Source organism: Cervus canadensis, chromosome 30, assembly GCF_019320065.1.
Source record: "Cervus canadensis isolate Bull #8, Minnesota chromosome 30, ASM1932006v1, whole genome shotgun sequence".
Classification (NCBI taxonomy): Eukaryota; Metazoa; Chordata; class Mammalia; order Artiodactyla; family Cervidae; genus Cervus; species Cervus canadensis.
Genome location: NC_057415.1, coordinates 10,063,054 through 10,086,485, shown reverse-complemented (window position 1 = coordinate 10,086,485; position 23,432 = coordinate 10,063,054). Strand labels below are relative to the sequence as shown.

Genomic DNA, 23,432 nt, shown 5'->3' with positions numbered 1-23,432 from the left:
TAATTCTTCAGTGCTCAGCCTTTTTTATAGTCCAACTCTCATATCCATACATGACAACTGGAAAAACCACAGCTTTGACTAGATGGACCTTTGTCAGGGGAATGATAGCTCTGATTTTTAATACAGTACAGAAAAAATACAGTTTTAAAAGTTTCAAAACATCACACGGAATGATATATAGCACAACACATTGGTATTTTTGGCTTTGAGGTTAAAATTTCATACTCAATTATGACTTCTCTAGGCCTCACCAACTTGTAAATAGTTTAACTATGCTTGCAACCCTTTGAACTTAAAACTCCTGCAGGTCTGGTAGGAAACAGCAAATGTCAGCAGCAATTTTCTCTGGGCTGTCAGCTTTGAGGGACTATTGGGATCTCCTTCACCCATTTCCTACCTTCTGATAGTTCTCTACTTCCCTGTACTGTGCAGGTAGTGCTTTTTTGATAATAATAATAACTACCACCTAAGATTTATTTTCAAGAATATTAATTCTGTAAGTCTGGGGTAAAAAAGTCAGGATCAGAACACCAGGAGGCAAGAAGTGAAAGCAGAGCAGTATCTGATGGAGCGTCCAGTCCGTTTTTCCTGCCTGTCTAGAAATCATCACCAGTGGTCTGAGCAGACAGCAAGAGCACTGTGACACTCCGTCACCCCTTACGTCTCTCTTACTGTCTCTCCCCCTCTTGTCTGTCCCTCTCTGACACAGCTCACATAAGCTCCCTATTTAGAGATTCCACAGTTGTCAGTCTATTGGATGGTCAGGGAGACAGATGAGTCCTATGTTAGAATCCTCTACAGCAGGGATCCCCAACCTCCGGGATCTAATGCCTGATGATCTGGGGTGGAGCGCATGTAATAATAATAATAGAAATAAAGTGCACAATAAATGTAATGAGCTTGAGTCATCCCGAAACCATCCCTTCCCATCTGTGGAAAAACTCTCTTCCATGAAACGGGTCCCTGCTACCAGAAAGATTGGGGACCACTGCTCTATAGCCACGAAGTTCATGTGAAGAGTGCTCTCTTTCCCCACAGTGGTGTTGAGGAGAGCCCAGCTACGCTGTTTGAATTCTGTTTTGTCTGCACCTGTAATTCTCCAGGAGGTTTATTGGCCCATCTCCCACCACTGCATGTGATGACTGGCCCCACCCAGCAGGACTCTTGTGTTACACGGAGGAGGCACTCAATGAGTGCTTCATCTGATAAGGGAGATAATAAGAGGAAGCGTATCCAATATGCCAAAGCGTCTTACACATTTTCAGGGTTTTTTCCATGAGTTACTATAATTTGAGACTCATGACCATTTCTTTGAAATGGATAGGACAGATAATGTTGTCTCATTTTACAAAGGAGGAAATTGAATTATACAAATGATTGACTACCTGGTCGAATAGCCCTATCACTTAGTGGTGCTGGGAACTGCTTCCATTTCTTGTTATTATATACCCAAGAATATACCCATTGTATCACAAAATATTTTATAACATTACTATGTTTCATTATATGATAAACATGTTACAGTGCCAAGGATTTTCACATAATTTAGACATCAAATAAATTTAGGCATCAAATAAACTGAGATACAATAAAGTATCAAGTAACTGATACTTGATGTCTCAATTTATTATGAAGAACATTTAATGTGTGTAATAACTTTTTATTATCTTCCTAATGGGAGCTAGCAGTCAGCTAAAATTTCAGTGAATCTCCATAACTATTTTAACTAAAAGTCAAATCCACTACACCTGTGAAACCTGTTAGTTTTCAAAATAACTAATAACGTAGATGATATTGATGATGATAGAGTCACTAGCATTTACTGTGTCTGCTAGGCACTCGGTTACATGAATGTCAACATCAGTCCTATTTTACAGGCAGAAAACTACACTTCAACAAGCTTATATAGCTTTCCCGAGGTCACAGGGCAGGGCAGGTAAACTTAACAGCCTGCAATACTGTCTCCTATTTAGGGAAAAGTAACCAGAAATGTTAGATGGCTGACAGAAGGGAGAAAATCCAGACTATTTAAAATCCTCACTGTCTTTCCCTTGAGTAAAGGAGAGAAAGGAATGAGCATGTGCTGGGGAAAAATCTGTAATTTTTCTTGAGTAATTCCTGTGATAGCCCCTGATCTGAACATGCCTCATGGATCACCTTCATTAATCCTCCTAGCAGCCCTGGGAGATAGGTCCTGCCTTTGCTCTGCTCATTTTACAGGCATGGAAACTGAAATCAGATAAATGGTACAACCAGGATTAGGACCCAGAGGTTGTGCCTTTACTTTTACTTTCTGTAACTCCTTTAAGTTCTCCTTCATCAACCAGCAGCCAGCACTATGCAAGGCAGTTGATATATACAATCTCATTTCTTTGTCCTAACACCCGTAGGAAATTTATTGCCTCCATTTTTGGATGCCCTAGGGTTCCAAGTCATGTAGTCGCTCCCAGTCACCCACAAAGCAAAGACAGACTTGTTCCCTTGCCTCAAACCTGTGCCAGCAAGTTTGTCCCCAAAGCAGACGTGAAATCCAGGCTTATGAACAGCTCTTATCATTGAACTCTCTTCCTCTGCTGTGGCTTCTGCCTGATTTATCAGTGTTTCTGGCATCTCATTGTGGAAAATCAATTCCTCTCTTCACACATATCTGCTGCTTTCTTTAGCTTCTTGTCACTGCCCAGACATGCATTCCTGATTCTTCAAACAAACAAGACAAATCTAAACAGGAAGGGTGTTCAAGGGCATCCAAGTGTTGTGCTATTGCTGTCGGGTCTATGAGCGCAGTGCCTAGAACAAGCACAAGCTTCTTGGGCAGTTTCTCCCAGGATCCTTGGCTTGGCTCTGCTTCCCTTTGTTTCATCCTCTTGAAATGTAGCCACACCTCTGGGTAGAACAGGGCAAGGTAGACAGAAGTGGCTGGGATAACATGGGATGCTGGTCCTGCTGGTTCCTTCCCTCTAAATAAAAGCTGAAAGTCCCCGAAGAAAGAGGATAAAAGAATCATACTTAAGATCTCTGAAAAGTAACTTAAAGAGTGGGAACAACTTAAAGTAAGAAAAAAATTTTACATGTACGAGATGCAAAATATTTTTTATCATTAGTTATAGTTACTAAAAGGAAAGGAGACACTTCAAAACTATAGTGAAATTTTAAGCTTGAGAATTAAGAGAATAACTCTCCATGGAAAAGAACAGATAGAAGGGATGGTGGTGGTTTTGTTTCAGGTTTTTTATTTGCTTTTAGGAGTTTTCATTTTGTTTTTTTGTTGTTGCTTTGGGTTTTTTTTTGGGGGGGATGGGCTGTTTGTTTAGAGTATACTATCAAGTCACATCATGTTGTCTTTATTTATAATGATAAGCACACAGATTCATCTATATTCCATCCAAATAGGCAAAGGGAGGTGTTCTCAATATCTGAGGCCTGGTCTACTGCCATGCCAGTGAGCCCACATTAATCTTTAAAATCCTTGGTCTGTGTTCCCGGCACAGTATTGATTCATTTGGCATGGGGACTCTCTGATGTGTTTTTCAGTATCCTAAAGATTTTCAGTAGTTTTTCAGTAACTGCTGTTGGTGGCTAGTGAGGGAAGGCCTAGCAGGTACTGTCCCAGGGCCCCACCTCTGTGCAGCCTATCTTTTTATAAATGGGGATTCTGTTCAGAATTATATCAAAAAGGGAATTGCAAAGGGGTGAAAATATTGTGAATTTTTAGGAGTATTTTCCTTTCAAGTGTCAGGTTTGGAAATTGACTAATCCTGGTGAGAGGAGGAACTGCCCTGTTGAAACTGGAACTGATAACCTGTGGGTGGGGAGAGGGAGGCCCCTGGGAGATATCTAGCAGTGACCTCCACCCACAGTGCATAGCTGGCTTCCCCATTCTCCCCTATCAAAATTTATAGTCTGGTCTGTAGTGTACATTTCTATATAATTGAGGTCATACTGCTTATATAAACTGCTTCTTCCAGTAATCAATATATTGCAAGCTTTCCCCCACATCATTAAACTCCTAAACATACATTTTAATGGATGTACAATATTCCATCACATGAATTTAATCATTTTCCCACTGGAAATTTAGATTGACTTTTTTTTTTCCTTTTCGCTACAATAAATGACACTCTGATAAAAATCTTTGTCCATAAATCTTTGTCAACATTTCTCATTATTTCCTCAGGCTAAATTCCTAAAAGTGGAATCGTTGAGTCAACAGATATCGTGCCATAAAACTCAATATATTTTGTTAAACTTTTTTCCAGAAATTCTAGATCAATTTATATTCCCACAGTGACATATAACAATGCATAATTTCAACTGACTGCTCTGCACATAATGTTTTGTTTTGTCAAGAGAGGAGAGAAAAAAAGAATATTTTTATTAGAAAATTATCTTTTGCCCTCAGTAGCTATTTAAAGAAGAAAAATGCATACATGCATAATAGTGGGAGGAAAATTTTTTTTCCTCTAAAAATGAAAGTGAAAAATGTACCAGCCAAGAAATAGAACTGAATGATAGTATATGGGGCACAGTTACTAATCAGCTGAAATATTTTCAAATATAGGAATTTTTCAATATTCCTAAAATATTGAAAACATTTTGCTCCCAGAACACTGACTCTGGGATGCAAGCACATTTCATGCTCAGAGGTACAAGTACAGGACTTTCAAAGTCTTGAGAGAGAGAATTAAATTATATTCAGATCCTACATTTGAAACACGAGGTTAGAAGTAGGGGTACCAGCAGCTGTCCTCCTGGGAGACTGTCTTCTTAGTCAACTGATACTGGATGCTTAGGTTCAAATCATGGCTTTGCCACTTACTTTGTGAATTTGGTCAAGTCGGTTACTCTTTCCAGGATGCTGTTTCCTTTTCTATCCAAAAAGGGACATTTTAGCATCCTTGTGAGGACAGAGATAATGCCGCGAGGTCCTCAGCACTTTGTCCAGAGCCGTGTTGTCCAATATGGCAATCTCACGTGGCTGCTGAGCATTGGCAATGCTGCTGTTGTTCGGTCGGTAAGTCGTGTCCTGCTGTTTGCTGAACTGAGACATGCTGTAAGCGTGCAAATGCACACCGATTTCAAAGGCTTAGTACCAAAAAGTATCTAAACTATTGTATTATTTTGATATTGTTACATGGTGCATGATACCAGTTTAGATATCTTGGCTTCAAATAAAACACCTCATTAAATTTAATTTTATTTCTTTCACTTTTCAAATGCTTCCTTTTTGTTCTTTATTGTGGCTTGCATTTTATTTTTATTGAAAAGCACTGCTCTAGAACATAATAAAGATTCAAATATTTTTTTAAAGAAATCAAGGTGGGTTGTTTCTCCATCACAGAGTTGCCTGGGTATTGTTTTATTTTTGTGCGGTGGGGGAGGCATTCAGTTCCTAGGACTCTGTAGGACATTGGGCTGGGGTCCTCTGGCCTGGATGGTTTTGAATTGGCTAGGGTAAGGATGTTGTATATTATTTCATTGTTTGTCAGCGGAGTGAGTGGAGAGTTTAAAAATAGCATCCCCCTCCCTCCTCTGGCCCCATGCTGATCCTTCCTAAGTTATTTCTGTTGGCTGCATTAGGAGCCTGACATCTGATTCATTCAGTGGGCCCTGCCTCGGTCCTTTAAAACAGAATGGACAGTTAGTGAAAGGTCAAAGCCACTATGGCTGGTGGTAGCTTCCCTGGGCCATGACAGGCAGAGGAGACACGGAGAACTGAAGAAACAGTAATGGCAAAATGCTTGGTCAAGATCCAGACTCGGAGGGGTCTCCGCCTGCAGTTGGCGAACCACTGCAGCAGCAATGTGTTTGTCCGTCTGCTGAGACACAGTGCCAAGATCACAGCCAGAAACACGGGTACGTGCCCTGCAGCCGGCTCTGGTCTGCACTCACCTGAGAATGTCAGAAGTCTGTGATAAGGATGAGAAGGAGAAGGAGGGAGAAAGGCAGGGAGGCAGGAAGGAGAGTGGGCAGGCCCTGAGGGAAGATGGGAGGGCTTCAAATGGAGGTCCTGACACTCTCCTTAAGTGACATGGTAGGAAGTCATCCTAAAGGCTAATGAATTACATGCTAGTCAGTAGCTCGGTTAGGAAGGAGGCAGTGGTGGTGTGTCCAATCCATTGGCTCAGGAATGAGGGATGATTACAGAGAAGGCAGGTTGGATGATCAAAATATGCTCCTCCCTCCTTTCATTGTTTAAAGGGTAAGATCTTCAAGTGCGCTTTCCTGGATGAGGCAAGACCCTCCTATATCTTCAAAGTAGAGCTGTCCTAAAGTATGGTCCTGAAATATAGTATCAGTTAAAGAATCGGGATCAAACTGAGGTTCTGCCAGTTTCCTTTTCATTGAAAATATATTTTGTGGTCCTTGGAGAAAATGGGAATACATACATATATACAAATATATGGTTTTCACCAAATGATTAAAATTTTTAAAATCCTGGGAAATGTCTGGAATTGGCCATACCTCATGCACATTGTGAACTTAGTTGTATTTGTATAATGACATAGATAATAGATGATGTGTTCTTATAAGAGATATTTTAAAGTATAATTTTATAGAATGTTTTCCTTGACCCTAATGTTCCTGATAGCCAATCTATGTACATTGACATGTAGAATGGATATAGGATTTTTTTTTATCATAAGTGGGATTGTTCAATATATATTATAGTTCTTTTTTTTTTCAATTTATCATATGGCATGAAGGACTTTCCATATCAATACATATTAACCTGTATCCTTTTAAAACTGGCTGAATAATATCTTATAGTAAAAACATATCATAATTTATTTAATCACCAAATTATTACTGGAAATTGATATTTCCTATTTAGTGGTTGTAACAGACATATGCCAAGGAATGTGTGTATACAAGTATTTCTCTATGACAGATTCTTAAAAGCATAACTGCTGATTTGACGGATATCCACATTTTAAATTTTGATGGAGATGGGCAAACAAATTATCCTCTGAAAAACTAATACTCACTAAAAAGGTGAGTACAAGAATGACTTCTTCCCCACATAAGCACTAACCCTGATGTGACCAATTTCTAAGATTGGGAAAAAAAAATGAGATTTTATTATTTTAATATACCTGTTCCTTTTTACTTGTAAAGGTGAGCATCTTTTCAGAGGATAATTATCCATGTGCATGTCTGCTTGGAATTACTTGTTTGTGCATTTCTGTTTCATTTTTGTCCTTCCCTTATAGATTGTGGGAATTCTTATATTATCTTTTTTCCTCCTAATTTGTTCTTGGCTTTTAATTTTGTTGTTGTTCAGTTGCTCAGTATATCCAACTCTTTGTGACCCCATGGGCTGCAGCACTCCAGGCTTGCCTGTTCTTTAATTTCCATTGAGTCAGTGATGCCACCCAACTGTCTCATCCTCTGTCGCCCCCTTCTCCTCCTGCCTTCAATCTTTCCCAGCATCAGGGTCTTTTCCAATGAGTTGGCTCTTCACATCATGTGGCCAAAATATTGGTGCTTCAGCATCTGTCCTTCCAGTGAATATTCAGGACTTACTGCCTTTAGGATTGACTGGTTTGATCTCTTTGCTGTCCAAGGGACTCTCAAGAGTATTCTGCAGCATCACAATTTGAAAGCATCAATTCTTCGTCGTTCAGCCTTCTTTATGGTCTAACTCTCCCATCCTTACATGACTCCTGGAAAAACCATAGTTTCAACTAAATGGATCTTTGTCAGAAAAACGATGCCTCTGCTTTTTAATATGCTGTCTAGATTGATCGTAGCTTTTCTTCCAAGGAGCAAGCATCTTTTAATTTCATGGCTGCAGTCACCGTCTGCAGTGATTTTGGAGCCCCAAAAAGTAAAGTCTGTCACTGTTTCCATTGTTCCCCCATCAGTTTGCCATGAAATGATGGGACAGATACCATGATCTTAGTTTTTTGAGTATTGAGTTTTAAGCCAGCTTTTTCACTCTCCTCTTTCACCTTTGGCTTTCAGGGTAGCTCAGCTGGTAAAGAATCCACCTGTAATGCAGGAGGCCCCAGTTTGGCTCCTGGGCTGGGAAGTTTCCCTGGAGATGGGATAGGCTACCCACTCCAGTTTTATTGGGCTTCCCTGGTGGCTCAGATGGTAAAGAATCCGCCTGCAGTGCAGGAGACCTGGGTTCAATCCCTGGGTTGGGAAGATCCCCTGGAGGGGGGCATGGCAACCCACTGCAGTATTCTTGCCTGCAGAATCCCCATAAACAGAGGACCCTGGCAGGCTACAGTTGCAAACTGTCAGATGTGACTGAATGACTAAGCACAGCTTTCACCTTCATCAAGAGGCTCTTTAGTTCTTCTTTGCTTTCTGCCATTAGAGTGGTGTCATCTGGATAGCTAAGGTTATTGATATTTCTCCCGGCAGTCTTGATTCCAGCTTGAGCTTGAGTCCAGCTTGAGCTTGAGTCCAGCTAGATGTAGCCTGGCATTTCACATGATGTACTCTGCATATAAGTTAAATAAGCAGGGTGACAATATACAGCCTTGACATACTCCTTTCCCAATTTTGAACCAGTCCATTGTTCCATGTCCAGTTCTAACTGGTGTTTCCTGACCTGTATACAGGTTTCTTAGGCAGGTAAGGTGGTCTGGTATTCCCATCTCTTTAAGAATTTTCCACAATTTGTCGTGGTCTACTCGGTCAAGGGCTTTAGAGTAGTTAATAAAGCAGTAGATGTTTTTCTGGAATTCCCTTGCTTTTTCTATGATCCAATGGATGTTGGCAATTTGCTCTCTGGTTCCTCTGCCTTTTCTAAATCCATCTTGTACATCTGGAAGTTTTCGGTTCACATCCTGTTGAAACCTAGCTTGAAGGATTTTGAGCTTTTAACTTATTTTAATGTTAACTTTGTAGCACAGGTACTTTTCATATGCACAGACAATTTCTACATGTGCAGACTTCTTTTCTGAGTTTTATGTTTTTTCAGTGTCCCTCATTCCAAGACTATAAACATGTTTCCTGTGTTTTCATCCTCAAAATCAATGTGTTAGCTTTAACTATGTGAAATTTCTGATAGTCAACTGCCTTTGACCTACAAAAATAGTGATTTCATGTGGTTTGATCTAATATTTGCTTTTAATTGACTTGCTGACTTCTTTGGAATTTTTAATGTGTGTTTGACATGAAGTAGGGATATACTTTTTCTCCTTCCCAATTGGTGATTTTTCTCAGAGTTATTTATCATAACCTCTCATTATTTTCAAAGGTGTATTTCTGAATTGCATATTTTAGTATTCCTGCTCCATTATGAACAGTAGTATAGTTCTGACATCAGATAGGTCAAATTCCCCCTTATGGATCTCTTTTTATCCAGAGTTTCTTGATAATCATGTGCAATTTCTCATTTGTCATTTTTGAAAATGTGTTGAGATTTGTATTAAAATTGCAGTAAATTTTAATTAGAAGAGATATGGATCTTCAAAATAATTAAGTTCTCCTATTCAGGAACATTGTTATATTCCTTCATTTTTCCAAGGTATTCTTTTATGTTATTCAGCTATGTTTTAGTATTGTCTTCATGCAAGTTTTGAATATTTCTTATGGATATCCTAGATATAACGTGCCTGTTCTAATTTGTACATTTAGCTATTTTGAATGGGATTTTCCATCATCATATTTTTATATGGTCTTCGTTGCTTTCAAGCTGAACACCTGACTGACTTCTAATTAATCCCCCTAGCTTCTTATTAGAATCTTTGCCTTTTCCTGTAGCTGATAGAATAACCTAGAGATAGTCATAGTTTTGTGCCCTCCTTTCCAATATTTACACTTCTTATTTTCTGTCTTTATCATATTGCATTATTGAAGTTCACCACAATGATGCCGAAGTGCAGTGAGGGTTTTCTGTCCTGTTCCTGCTTTTGGTGTGATGATTGACTGTGATGACAGAGAGCCCCATGAGATGCTGACAGCTGCATCAGTTAGGACACCATTAGCAGCAAGTAACTCTAACAAACTCTGGTTTAGATAATACGGTGATTTATTATCCAAGACTGCACCAAGTCCAGAGTCAGGGAGGATTCCAGGACTGAGGAGCCAGGTTCACTTCATCTCTCTGCACTGCTCTTGTCAGTTAGCCAGAACTCCCCCTCAGACCATTTGCTGTCAGCATCATAGGATGGCTGCCAGAATTCCTGGTGTCTCCTTCACACACGATGTCAAGAGAAAGTCCGTTATCTGTCCAGTATGTTCTTCTTAGAAGCAAGAAACCTTTCTCAGAACTTCCCCCCCTCCCCAGGCAAATCTTCCCTTCATTTTTCATTTTCAGGGTTGGCTCACATGCCCACTTCCAAACCAGAGAGAATGAAATTACTGTAATTGGCTTAGACTAATTAGCTGGGAGAGAAATGGATGAGTCAACCATGGAAACTATGAGATAAGCATCTATGTAGGAGAGCCTTCTAAGAGAAGGTGAAACATTAAATCTTCAAGAATAAGTAGGAATCATCTGGGTGCAGAAGGACTTTCCAGGGAAAGGCAGTTTGTGCAAAGTCAAGGAGGCATGATATAGTGTGACATATTTGGGCATCTGATGCGAACAGACGACTCATTGGAAAAGTCCCTGATGCTGGGAACGATTGAGGGCAGAAGGAGAAAAGGGTGTCAGAGGATGAGATGGCTGGATGGCATCACTGACGAAATGAACATGAACTTGGGCAAACTCCAGGAGATGGTGAGGGACAGGGAAGCCTGGCGTGCTGCAGTCCATGGGGTCACAGAGTTGGACATGACTGGGTGACTGAACAACAACAACAAAATAAATAGGAATGATGGTAATGTGTGGGGTAGAGGTGGCTTTATATACTAAAATGGAGTTTAAAGTTTATCCTGAAAGGCATGAAAAACCTTTTAAGAAGAGAATTCATACAACTAATTAGGCATTTAAAATTATATTTCTGGCAACAATTCAGGAGTGAGACTGAGATCAGGGAAACCAGTGAGGAGGCCACTGCTCTTAGGCAGTTGAGAAGTGGTAGTCATGGGGTGATAGAGAGGTGGGAATGGCTACCCACTCCAGTATTCTTTGGACTTCCGTGGTAGCTCAGATGGTAAAGAATCTGCCTGCAATGCAGGAGACCTGGGTTTAGTCCCTGGATCAGGAAGATCCCCTGGAGAAGGGAATGGTTACCCACTCCAGTATACTTGCCTGGGAAATCTCATGAACAGAAGAGCCTGGTGGGCTACAGTCCATAAAGTTGCAAAGAGTCAGACATGACTGAGTGACTAACACTTTCACTTTTTTCACTCTCAAGCATGGGGTGATGGAGAGGCAGGGACCACTTTGAAAGTGAATATAGTGGCAGAATTTATAGAAGCTGGTGACATGTTAGGAGTGAGCAGTGAGTGAAAAGTTATGGCCAACCCTTAGATTGCTGGTGTGGGCAGAGGGTGGTGCTCTTTATTAATACTATGTAGTAACTAGTAGAGGAGGAAAAGGCTGGGGTGGGACATACATTGCTTGGATTTGGATATACTGAGGTTGATGATCCTACACTCAGGTGTCTGGTGAGTCTGCAGCTCACTGGATGGTTCTGAGTTGAGATGGATCAGAGATGCAGAATATGTATTTCTCAAACTAAGTCATGTTCAAACATCTCTGGTCAAGTTAAACCAGTTTTTAAAAAAATAATTGTATATATTTATTTATTTTGACCGTGCTGAGTCTTCTTTGCTGTGCATGCTCTTCTCTAGTTGCGGTGAGCAGGGGCTACTCTTCATTGCAGTGTATGGGTTTCTCGTTGCGGTGGCGTCTCTTGTTGTGGAACATGGGCTCTAGGACATGGAGGCTTCAGTACCTGCGGTACATGGGCTCCGTAGTTGTGGCTCACAGGCTTGAAAGGCTTAGTTGCTCCATGGCAAATGGCATCTTCCCCGACCAGGAATTGAACCCATGTCTTCTGTATTGGCAGGTAGATTCTTTACCACTGAGCCACCAGGGAAGTCCTAAACCAGTTATTGAGTTAAATAAAACAAAACTGGTTTCTTCTCCTTAGGATCTCTCAGACATTTGAATATGTAAATAGTAATGTTATTGAGTGTTTACTAAGTGCCAACCACTTCCCACATGTTTATTTATGACTCCTCTGTGCACAATATCCCCATACAATATGGCCTGAATTTTTCCCATTTTATAGATTTTACAGAAAAGAGTGACTTAGTAGCTTGTCCAAGGTTACATGACAATACAAGGCCAGGATTCAGATATAGAATAAGACAGAGCTTGTACTCTCTTTAATTTCAGCTTATTGAGGCATAATTGCCAAAACTGAATGATATTTAAAGTATACATTGTGGCAATTTGATACACATTGTGAAAAGTTCCCCCTAATTGGTACATGCATTACTTCACATATTTATTTTTTTTTTAATGAGAACACTTAAGTTCTACTCTCACGCATATGTCAATTATGTAAAACACTATTATCAACAATAAAGATCATGTTTTACATTTGAACACCAAACCTTATTCATCTTCCAGCTGAAACTTTGTACCCTTTCCCCCTTTCTCTCACCCTCTAGTCCATGGCAACCATTTTACTACTTTCTGTTTCTATGAGTTTGACTTTTCCTTTTCCTTCAGATTCTAATATAAGTGATACCAGGGGGTTTCTGTCTTTCTCTGACTTATTTCACCCATCCATGCTGTCACAGACGGCAGGATTTTCTTCTTTCTTACGGTTGAATAATATTCCATCGTGTGCATATACTACATCTTCTTTATCCATTCATCTGTGCTGTGCTTAGTCGCTCAGTCATGTCTGACTCTTTGCAACCCCATGGACAGTAGCCCGCCAGGCTCCTCTGTGCATGGGGATTCTCCAGGCAAGAATACTGGAGTGGGTTGCCATGCCCTCCTCCAGGGGATCTTCCCAATCCAGGGATCAACCCATGTCTCCCGCATTACAGTTGGATTCTGTACCATGTGAGCCACCAGGGAAGCCCAAGAATACTGGAGTGGGTAGCGTATCCCTCCTCTAGGGGATCTTCCCAACACAGGAATCGAACTGGGATCTCCTGCATTGCAGGCAGATTCCTTACCAGCTGAGCTACCAGGGAAGCCCATCCATTCATCTACTGATGGCCATTTAGGTTGTTTCCATATCTTCGCTATAGTGAGTAATGCTGCAGTGAACATAGGACTGCAGATTTCTCTTTGAGATCCTGTTTTCATTTCCTTTGGATATATACTCAGAAGTGGGGATTGCTAGATCATATGGTAGTTCTGTTTAATTTGGGGGAACCTCCATACTTTTTTCCATAGTGCGTAAACCAACAGTGCACAGGAGTTCCCCTTTTCCTACATCCTCACCAACACTTGTAATCAGCAAAAACAAGACCTGGAGTTGACTGTGGCTTAGATCACGAGCTCCTTCTTGCAAAATTCAGGCTTAAATTGAAGAAAATAGGAGAAACCACTAGACCATTCAAGTATGACCTAGATCAGATCCCTTATACAGAGGAGGTGACCAATAGATTCAAGGGATTAGATCTGGTTGACAGAGTGCCCGAAGAACTATGGATGAAGGTTTGTAACATTGTACAAACATTGGTGGTGACCAAACATTGGTCATTGGTGGTGACCAAAACCATCCCCAAGAAAAAGAAATGCAAGAAGGCAAAGTGGTTGTCTGAGGAGGCCTTACAGATAGCTGAGAAAAGAAGAGAAGCAAAAGGCAAAGATATACCCAAGTTAATGTAGAGTTCCAAAAAATAGCAAGAAGAGATTAGAAAGTCTCTTAAATGAAAAATGCAAAGAAATAGAGGAAAACAACAGAATGGGAAAGACTAGGGATCTCTTCAGGAAAATTGGAGATAACAAGGTACTTAGATTTCATGCAAAGATGGGTACAATAAAGGACAGAAATGGCAAGGACCTAACAAAAACAGAAGAGATTAAGAAGAGATGGCAAGAATACACATGAAAACTACACAAAAATGTCTTCATGACCCAGATAATCATGATGGTGTGGTCACTCACCTAGAGCCAGACAACCTGGAGTATGCAGTCAAGTGGGCCTTAGGAAGCATTACTATGAACAAAGCTAGTGGAGGTGATAGGATTCCAGCTGAGCTATTTCAAATCACAAAAGATGATATTGTTAAAGTGCTGCACTCAATATGCCACCAATTTGGAAAACTCATCAGTGGCCGCAGGACAGGAAAAGGTCAGTTTTCATTCCAATCCCAAAGAAAGGCAATGCCAAACAATGTCCAAACTGTCCTACAACAATACTCATTTCATATGCTAGCAAGGTAATGCTCAAAATCCTTCAAGCTAGACTTCAAATATACATGAACCAAGAACTTCTAAACTTACAAGCTGTATTTAGAAAAGGCACAGGTAGAGATCAAATTGCCAACATCCACTGGATCAGAGAAAAAGCAAGGGAATTACAAAAAAAAAAAAAAATCTGCTTCATTGACTATGCTAAAGCTTTTGACAAACTGTGGAAAATTCTTAAACAGATGGGAATACTAGACCACCTTACCTGTCTCCTGAGAAACCTGTATGCATGACAAGAAGCAGAAGTTAGAACTGGACATGGAATAACAGACTGGTTCAAAATTGGGAAAGGAGTACATCAAGGCTGTATATTGTCACATTGTTTATTTAATTTATATGTAAGTACATCATGGGAAATGCCTGGCTGAATGAATCGCAAGCTGGAATGAAGACTGCTGGGAGAAATATCAACAACCTCAGATAGGCACATGATACTACTCTAATGGCGGAAAGCAAAGAGGAACTAAAGAGCCTCTTGAGGAGGATGATAATGCTGGCTTAAAACTCAGCATTCAAAAAAACTAAGATCATGGCACCAAGCCCCATCACTTCATGGCAAATAGATGGGGAAAAAGTGGAAACAGTGTCAGATTTTATTTTCTTGGGCTCCAAAAGCACTGCAGACAGTGACTATAGCCATGAAATTAAAAGACATTTGCTCCTTGGAAGAAAAGCTATGACAAAACGAGACAGCATATTAAAAGGCAGAGACATCACTTTGCAGACAAAGGTCCATATAGTCAAATCTACGGTTTTTCTAGTAGTCTTGTATGGATATGAGAGTTGACCATAAAGAAGGCTGATGCTTTTGAATTGTGGTGCTGGAAATACTCTTGAGAGTCCCTTGGACAGCAAGGAGATCAAACCAGTCAATCCTCAAGGAAATCGACCCTGAATATTCATTGGAAGGATTGATGCTGAAACTCCAATACTTTGCCCACCTGATGTGAAGAACTGATTCACTGGAAAAGACCCTGATGCTGGGAAAGACTGAGGGCAAGAGGAAAAGGGGGCAACAGAGGATGAGTTGGTTGGATGGCATCATCGAATTAATGGACATGAGTTTGAGCACACTCTGGGAGATAGCGGATGACAGACAAGCCTGACGTGCTGCAGTTCACGGGGTCGCAAAGAGTCAGACACAACTTAGCGACAAACAACAATAATATATAAACTAGATAAGCCACAAAAACCTACTGTATAGCACAAGAAAACTATACTCAGTATCTTGTAATAACCTATAATAGAAGAGGATTTTAAATCATTCTGCTGTACATCTGAAACCAACACATTATAAATTAACTCAGTCAGTTGTGTCCAACTCTTGCAACCCCATGGACTGTAGCCCGTGAGGCTCCTCTGCCTATGGGATTCTCCAGGCAAGGATACTGGAGTGGGTAGCCAATTCCTTCTCCAGGGAATCTTCCCAACCCAGGGATCAAACCTGGGTCTCCTGCACTGCAGGAAGATTCTTTACCATGTGAAGCCCCAGGGAAGCCCATAAGTCAACTATATTTCAATAAAACTTAAAAAATAAAATAAAATACTGGCTATATTCCTGGTGTTGTACAATATATCCTAGTTGCTTAGTTTATACCTAATAGTTTGTACGTTTTAATCCCCTACCTCTATGTTGCCCCTCCCTCCTCCCTTCCCTCCACGGAAACTGCTAGTTTTTTCTCTTTATCTGTGATTTTCCTTCTATTTGTTATATTTGCTGGTTTGTAGTGTTTTTTAGATTCCCCATATAAGTGATACTATACAGTATTTGCCTTTGTCTGACTTATCTCACTGAACGTAATGCCTTTCAAGTCCGTCCATGTTGCTGCAAATGGCAAGGTTTCATCTTTACGGCTTAGTAGTATTCCACTGTATGTATACACAGCATCTTCATTGTTCCAATACCTGTTGGTAGACAGGTTGCTTCCTTATCTTGGTGATTGTAAATAATGTTGCTATGCACACTGGGGTTCATCTGTCTTTTTTAATTAATGTTTTTAGGGGTTTTCTTTTTCTTGGATAAACTGAAGTTTTTTGGATATACACAGGAGTGCAATTTCTGGGTCATGAGTTAGTTCTATTTTTAGTTTTTTTTTTTTTTTTTTTTTTTAGGAATCTCCATATGGTTTTCCACAGCCATAACTTTTGGATGAGATCTTGTACTCTTAACCTTAATAGTAATATCCAAAAGTGATATTGTGCACAGTTTCCTAAGCTAATTTCAAGGAAAAATGGGCAAGGACACTAGTGACTTGCAGAGCTGTGCTGAGGAATGCTGCAGGAGATTGGTGGAGCCAGGCATACGGTTGAGATTCTAACTGGCAGGGTTCAGTATGACAAGAGCAGAGAGTTGAGCTACTACAAGTAGACATGAAAAGACTGTGGGAAAGACAGAAGTAGCTTAGAATCATGAGATGGAAACCAAGAGAGTGTGGAGTCACAGAGGTACAGTGGCCAGTAGAAGGGCAGGAAAGAATGCACACTGTCTTCAGCAACATGTTAATCATTGGATACCTTGGTGAGAGACACTTCAGTGGTCTGGAAGGGGCAGTTGACTGTTGCAATGTAAGGACAAGGATTGATTCTCTTGAATTCTAGATGTTGAAATCAAAATCATTGTAAGACAGAGGTTTCAAAATGCTCAGCTACTCTTATTAGAGGCATAAGCAAGACATTGGTGGGTGATAACAAAGGGAAGTGAGACTGGTGCTCATGGCTGGAGGAACATTAGGATTTCCTGTGAAGTGTGTGTGTGTGTCTAAGTTTCCATTCGTCTATACTTTCCTGAGTCACTGGGATGACTCTAACGGGTTTTAAATAGAATGAACAGGCAGCCTCCCAAGTTTATTCAGAGGCATCAGGTACATTTCTAGTGTGAGATATTTTGCAGTGCCCATGCCTGAAAGTGAAAACTCTCCTCTGAGAATGTACAAGTCATCCTCAAGATATTTTCTTTTAAACCTATGTGACACAAGCTTCACTTGAAGGATTAGACTTTATCCCCAACAAAGGGAAGATAAAAGAGTCACATAGGAGGTTTACGACATACTGTGTTACTACAGTTGGAAGTCTGCATGCTACTTAATGTGGATAGAAAACATTTTACGGACTGATAGCACGTGCAGAATAAAATAAACTTGAAGGTTTATTTCTAATCTAAACCATTAATCCCCATAACAGTAAGTGGTTTTATTTATTTATTTTGCTTCTCTCCTGGCCATGATACAATCACAGGAACTGTGACATAGAAACATAATTAGGTGACTATAAAATCTACCAGGCAAATCTTTTGGGGGTAAAATAGGCATTTTAATGCTGCTAGGACAGCAGGCAATAGGAACTATACCAGGCAAATAGGGACAAGGGCTCACCTTACATATAATGATACTGTGGTTTCAGCAAATGAAATTGGCCAAAAACATGGACGATTTTTCCTCTTTTATTGAAAAGTGAGGGTCCCTCTGGGCCTCCCAGATTGCCTTCTCTTCAGGAATGTAACTAAGACCATGGTGGTTACTCCAAAGCTTTGGAGTCAGACAGGCTTGGGTACAAACTCCTGCTGTGTTGTTTCCTGGAGTCATGACCTTATGCAAGTTACTTAACCTCTCTGAACCTCAGTTTCCTCATCTCCTTTTATGAATATCACATGATCACAGGCCTAAAATGTCTAGCCCTGTAAAAATTAAGATGGTTCCACACCATCCAGTGTGGAACAAGAAATTTTTTTTTTTTTTAGTGCCCTTGTCTTTTTCCCTCTTCTGCAATGTTCTTCTGTAGATACAGTGGAAATATCTGCTTGTTATATGCAGATGATTGGTGCTTTCAGGGAAAGTGCATGTATAGTTTTAAGTGGGACATTTTGTTGAGACCTAGACTAAGATCAAGCCACAGAATGCTGGAACTGGGAAGGGTGTGGTCAGTTTTTAGGTTAAAAAGTCCAAGACTCATAGACATATCCAAGGACACAAAGCAAGTTGGGTGAAATGAAATCTAGGTCCCCAGAATTCCAGGCTATAGCTCCTTCCACTTCATCCTATTTCCTAGAAGTGGAGTGATGACCTCTTTCCGTCTCTCACACTCTTCCTTCACTCCTCTCTCCCTACCCTCAATTCAAGAGTGCAGCACACCTCCAGAGCCAAGATAGGCATACTGATCAACATAAGGAGGTCAATCAGAAGTTAGCTCACCACAGCAAGGATGGTTCCAGTTAACAGGCAACAAACATGTGACCTTTGCAGAGACCTGAGAGTTTTGTGAGTTCTTAAGCAGTGATTGTCGGTCCTTTCAGATTCAGTGTCTCCACGTAATAACAAAGATCTTAATATCCTCTCTACCATCCTGAAATGAAACTCAAGAGAAAATTCAGTCTACTTACACAGAACTTTAAAAGTCAAAATAATGCTCTAACTATAATGTCATGGGAAATTATAAGTAATTTACAATAAAAAAAATCAAGTCTTCCCAAATGTTTTTCTATTTATTTATTTTTGGCTGTAGGGGTCTTTGTCGCCACGCGTGGGCTCTAGTTGAGGTGTGCAGATTTCATTGCAGTGCCTTCTCCTGCTGTGAAGCATGGGCTGTAGGACATGTGGGTTTCAGCAGTTGCGGCTCACAGACCCTAGAGCTCAGGCTCAGTGGTTGTGGTACATGGGCTTGGTTGCCCTATAGCATGTGGAACCTTCATGGACCAAGGACTGAACCCATGTCTCCTATATTGGCAAGCGAATTCTTAACCACTGGATCACCAGGGAAGTCACAAAGGCTTTTCTTAAGCATGAGTCACCAAGAGGCAGAATTAAGGAGTGGGACACTAGCCCTTCTGTGAATGTAATTCTGCCACTCAACAGATACAGAAATGTGTGCTACTGTGTAGGCCTCTTGGACACCTTAGTCCTTCCGGACAGCATGGTGTGATGTTCTGAACAGATAAACAACTCTTGGCAAGATACTTCCTTCAATTTGCCCAGTGTGGTTGTATGCGTGAAAAATTCAAAGTATGTTAAAATCTTATGCAGATGTTTTAGGTTTAAATGTAAAACACAGGTGGGTTCTAAATTCAGATAATTCTAAATAGGTTTCTCACCTACATATATAATATTTAATAGGACACCTAAAAGTCACACAGGATGCAAAATCATTCCTTGTGGGGCCATCCTATGCATTTTTGGATGTCTGGTATCCTTGACACCCATCCACTAAATGATGCTGACCCTGCCAATCTTTGTGACCTCCAAAAAATCCTCTACAATTTTCCAAAATGCCCACCCTCCCTGGCAGGTGGTGGTACCGCTTTCGTTGTGTCCCTGTTCTGCAGGTTTAGGGGGCATTCCATAGTTGGGTATCATTATAGGGTGACTTGGGGTGCCACAGAGGGAACCAGAGTGGTGGGTCCCAAAGATGCCGTTTGCCAAAGCCTTCATAGAGAAAGGCCCAATGTTCCCAGGGTGAGGACTATGTGGTCATGGCAGGGGGGAGCAAGCAACAAGGCTGAAAGAGTGTCTCCCGCAAAGTGAGTCAGTTTGGTTTCAGCCAGATGTCAGCAGCAACAATCATAGGTTCCAGATAGGAAAGGCATTGCCAAAGGGGTGTAAAGTTATCCCAGTAATCCAAAGTCTTGGCTAAGGAAGTTAGTGTGGATAAACGCAAATGACAATATTCTGATATTGATACTGCCAAGGGCTTCCTCACATTTCTACATACTTTTGAGCCTTTCCACAAACTCATGAGATAGATAGCGGTTCCTGTTATCTTCATTTTAAGACATCTGCTCTGGTGACACCCGATACTGCACTGTTTCATTCATAAAGATCATCACACACAGGCAAACGAGATAAGGACCATTAGCCACTGTATAGCCATGAGCTGTTTTGTACCATACAAGTTGCTGGTAATTGCAGCTGTGGTCTTTGGACTCTGTCACAAATATGCTCAGTGTTAATAGACAGCTGATTTCTGAATGTAAATGTCAGCAATGCTTATTCCACTTTTACCTGCTGTACTAAAAAGGGTCTCTATGTTTTGCCTTCGCAATAAGATAAAGGACAGTATTTTCAGCAACAGCATCTGTCAGCAGCCGGCTGAGTAGGCTGTGTTGTGGTACATGGGGTGTCTTTAGGAAGTGCCACCACACTGGGATCATGTGAAAGGTGTTGACTGGCATGAGCGGTGCACAACCTGCTGGACCACACACAATGGGCACACTGCCTGTCCATCATCCATGGCCAGTCTTCTCCTTCAGCATCTTTTGATTCTTGCTATTTCACTTCATAAAGCATTTCTTCAAGTTGAATAATGATGGTAATGATACAAAAACAGTTATATTACTATATGAAAATATAATTACAATAGTCAACATTTATTGTTTCCTATGTGTCAGAACTTCTAATTGGGCTGCATAAGTATATAAATGTGAAAGCTATTTCCTTTTCCTTAATCATTATCACTTCTAAAAAAAGTTTTCAGCCATTAAGCTTTGTGGATACATCCAGGAGGCTTCTCATATATAGATAAAGTAAAAGAAATTTAATGAAACAATGTAGGTCGTCTTACTAATTTAACACTTCTGCTTCTTTGGATGTTGTTAGAATTTATCAAAAAAGGGCATATAGGAAAGAAACTTTAAGCATCTATCATATAAAGAAAATTAAGAAAATATGGATAACTAACTATAATGCAATTTTCCTTGTACTCCGTATTAGCGGATTTGTAAGAAAACTAATCTACATGCTTATAAAATGATACTGCTTCATAACAGACCAAATGAACATATTGCTTGGTATAGATCAGTGTAACCCAATGTTCTTTGGTAAGACAGTAACATCTAATTCCTAAAACTTTTTTGATACAGATAGCACTTATGCATCCATAATTTTGTCTAGCCCTCACCCAGCCTTATGAGGTAGGAGTTACTCTTGTTTTGTGGTTAAGCAAACTGAGTTCCGTCAACTTTTTAAAATTTTTATTGTATATTGGAGTATAGTGGATTTACAGTATTGTGTTAATTTCAGTTACACAACAAAGTGATTCAGTTACACACATACACATGTGATTCAGTTACACACATACACATACTTGTATCTATTCTTTTCTCAGTCTTTTCCCATATAGGTTATTATAGAATATTGAGTAGAGTTCCTTTTGCTATAGAGTTGATCCTTGCTATTTATCTATTATATATATAGTAGTTTGTATCTGCTAATCCCAACTTCCTAGTTTATCCCCCACCCCTGCATTGACCTTTGCCCTCTGGTAACCACAAGTCTGTTTTCAGTCTTTGAGTCTGTTTCTGTTTTGTAAATAAGTTCATTCATATCATTTTTTATTCCACATATAAGTGATATCATATGATATTTGTCTTTCTCTTTATGACTTACTTCACCTGGTATGATAATCTCCAGGTCCATCCATGTCCATTAAAATGGCATTATTTCATTTTATGAGTAAAATTCCCTTGTATATATGTACTACATCTTCTTTATCCATTCATCTGTCAATGGAAGTTACTTAAGAACTAAAGTCTCATTCATGTCAATGTATGATAAAACCCACTACAATATTGTAAAGTGATTAGCCTCCAACTAATAAAAATAGATGAAAAAAAAAGATAAAAATATGGTTTTGAATGCAAAAATAAAAAAAAAAGGAACTAAAGTCTCGTAAGTGGCAGAGCGTGGCTGTCCAACCTTTGGTCTACTTTCCACTCCATCCCACGACCTTAAAATGTGAGCACAGAGATGAGGGGTAAAGTATTATGAAACTCCAGCACATCTAATGCTAGTGGTCAGAAAAACTATGACAGGGAAGAAAGCATTTATTTCCATGCCTACCTCCTCCTTTCTACAAATAAGTGAATACTTTTGTTGTTGAGATCAAAGTACTAGAGCACTTAGGTGACTGAAACATCAGGTATCTAGCTGATTCTATCACTGCATTTATCTAGCAGCATTTATAGACCAGAAGCCTTGTCCTTCAGTCATGAAGTTGTGTCCGACTCTTTACAACCCCATGAACTGTAGCATACCAGGCCTTCCTGTCCTTCACTATCTTGCAGAGTTTGTTCAAACTCATGTCCATGGCGTCGGTGATGCCATTCAACTGTATCATCCTCTGTCACCCCCTTCTCCTCCTGCCTTCAATCTTTCCCAGCATCAGAATCTTTTCCAGTGAGTCGGCTCATCGCATCAGGTGGGCAAAGTATTGGAGTTTCAGCATCAATCCTTCCAATGAATATTCAGGGTTGATTTCCTTTTAGATTGACTGGTTTGCCCTCCTTGCTGTCCAAGGGACTGTCAAGACTATTCTTCAGCTCCACAGTTCAACAGCATCAATTCTTCAGCACTCGGCCTTCTTTATGTCCAACTCTCACATCCATACATGACTACTTGAAAAAAACCACAGCTTTGAGTATATGGACCTCTATTGGCAAAGTGATGTCTCTCCTTTTTAATATGCTATCTAGGTTTGTCATAGCTATTTTTCCAAGGAGCAAGTGTCTTTTAATTTCGTGGCTGCAGTCACTGTCTACAGTGATTTTGGAACCCAAGAAAATAAAACCTGTCACTGTTCCCACTTTTCCCCCCAGCTGTTTGCCATGAAGTAATGGCACTGGATACCATGATCTTCATTTTTTGAATGTTGAGTTTTAAGCCAGCTTTTTCACTCTCCTCTTTCACCCTCATCAAGAAGCCCTTTAGTTCCTCTTCACTTTCTGCCATTAAAGTGGTATCATCTGCATATCTGAGTTTGTTGATATTTCTCCCAACAATCTTGATTCCAGCTTATGATTCATCTAGCCCAGCATTTCCCATGATGTACTCTGCAAATAAGATAAATAAGCAAGGTGACAATATACAGCCTTGACATACTCCTTTCTCTATTGGTTTAATAGACTGAATCAATCTATTGTTCCATGTCTAACTGTTGCTTCTTGTCCTGCATACAGGCTTCTCAGGAGACAGGTAGGGTGGTCTGGTATTCTCATATCTTTCAGAATTTTACAGTTTGTTGTGATCCACACAATCAAAGGTTTTAGTGTAGTCAATGAAGCAGATTTTTTTAGAATTCCTTTGCTTTTTCTATGATCCAGCAGATGTTGGCAATTTGATCTCTGGCTCCTCTAGCTTTTCTAAATTCAGCTTGA

At 40.2% G+C, this 23,432-nt stretch overlaps 1 protein-coding gene across 4 annotated transcripts in view; it reads left to right on the top strand.

Moving 5' to 3' along the window:
- Positions 1-23,432, top strand: part of FRMD3 (FERM domain containing 3) — a 329,394-nt gene that overhangs the window by 279,451 nt on the left and 26,511 nt on the right. The window contains exon 1 of one of the 4 annotated variants that reach the window (XM_043453219.1): positions 5,572-5,853. The exons of the other annotated variants lie outside the window; for them this stretch is intronic. Coding sequence (XP_043309154.1) covers positions 5,727-5,853 — 127 coding nt within the window. The 5' untranslated portion in view covers positions 5,572-5,726. Of the gene's footprint in view, positions 1-5,571; positions 5,854-23,432 lie in introns of those variants that run through there. 4 annotated transcript variants of the gene reach the window in all.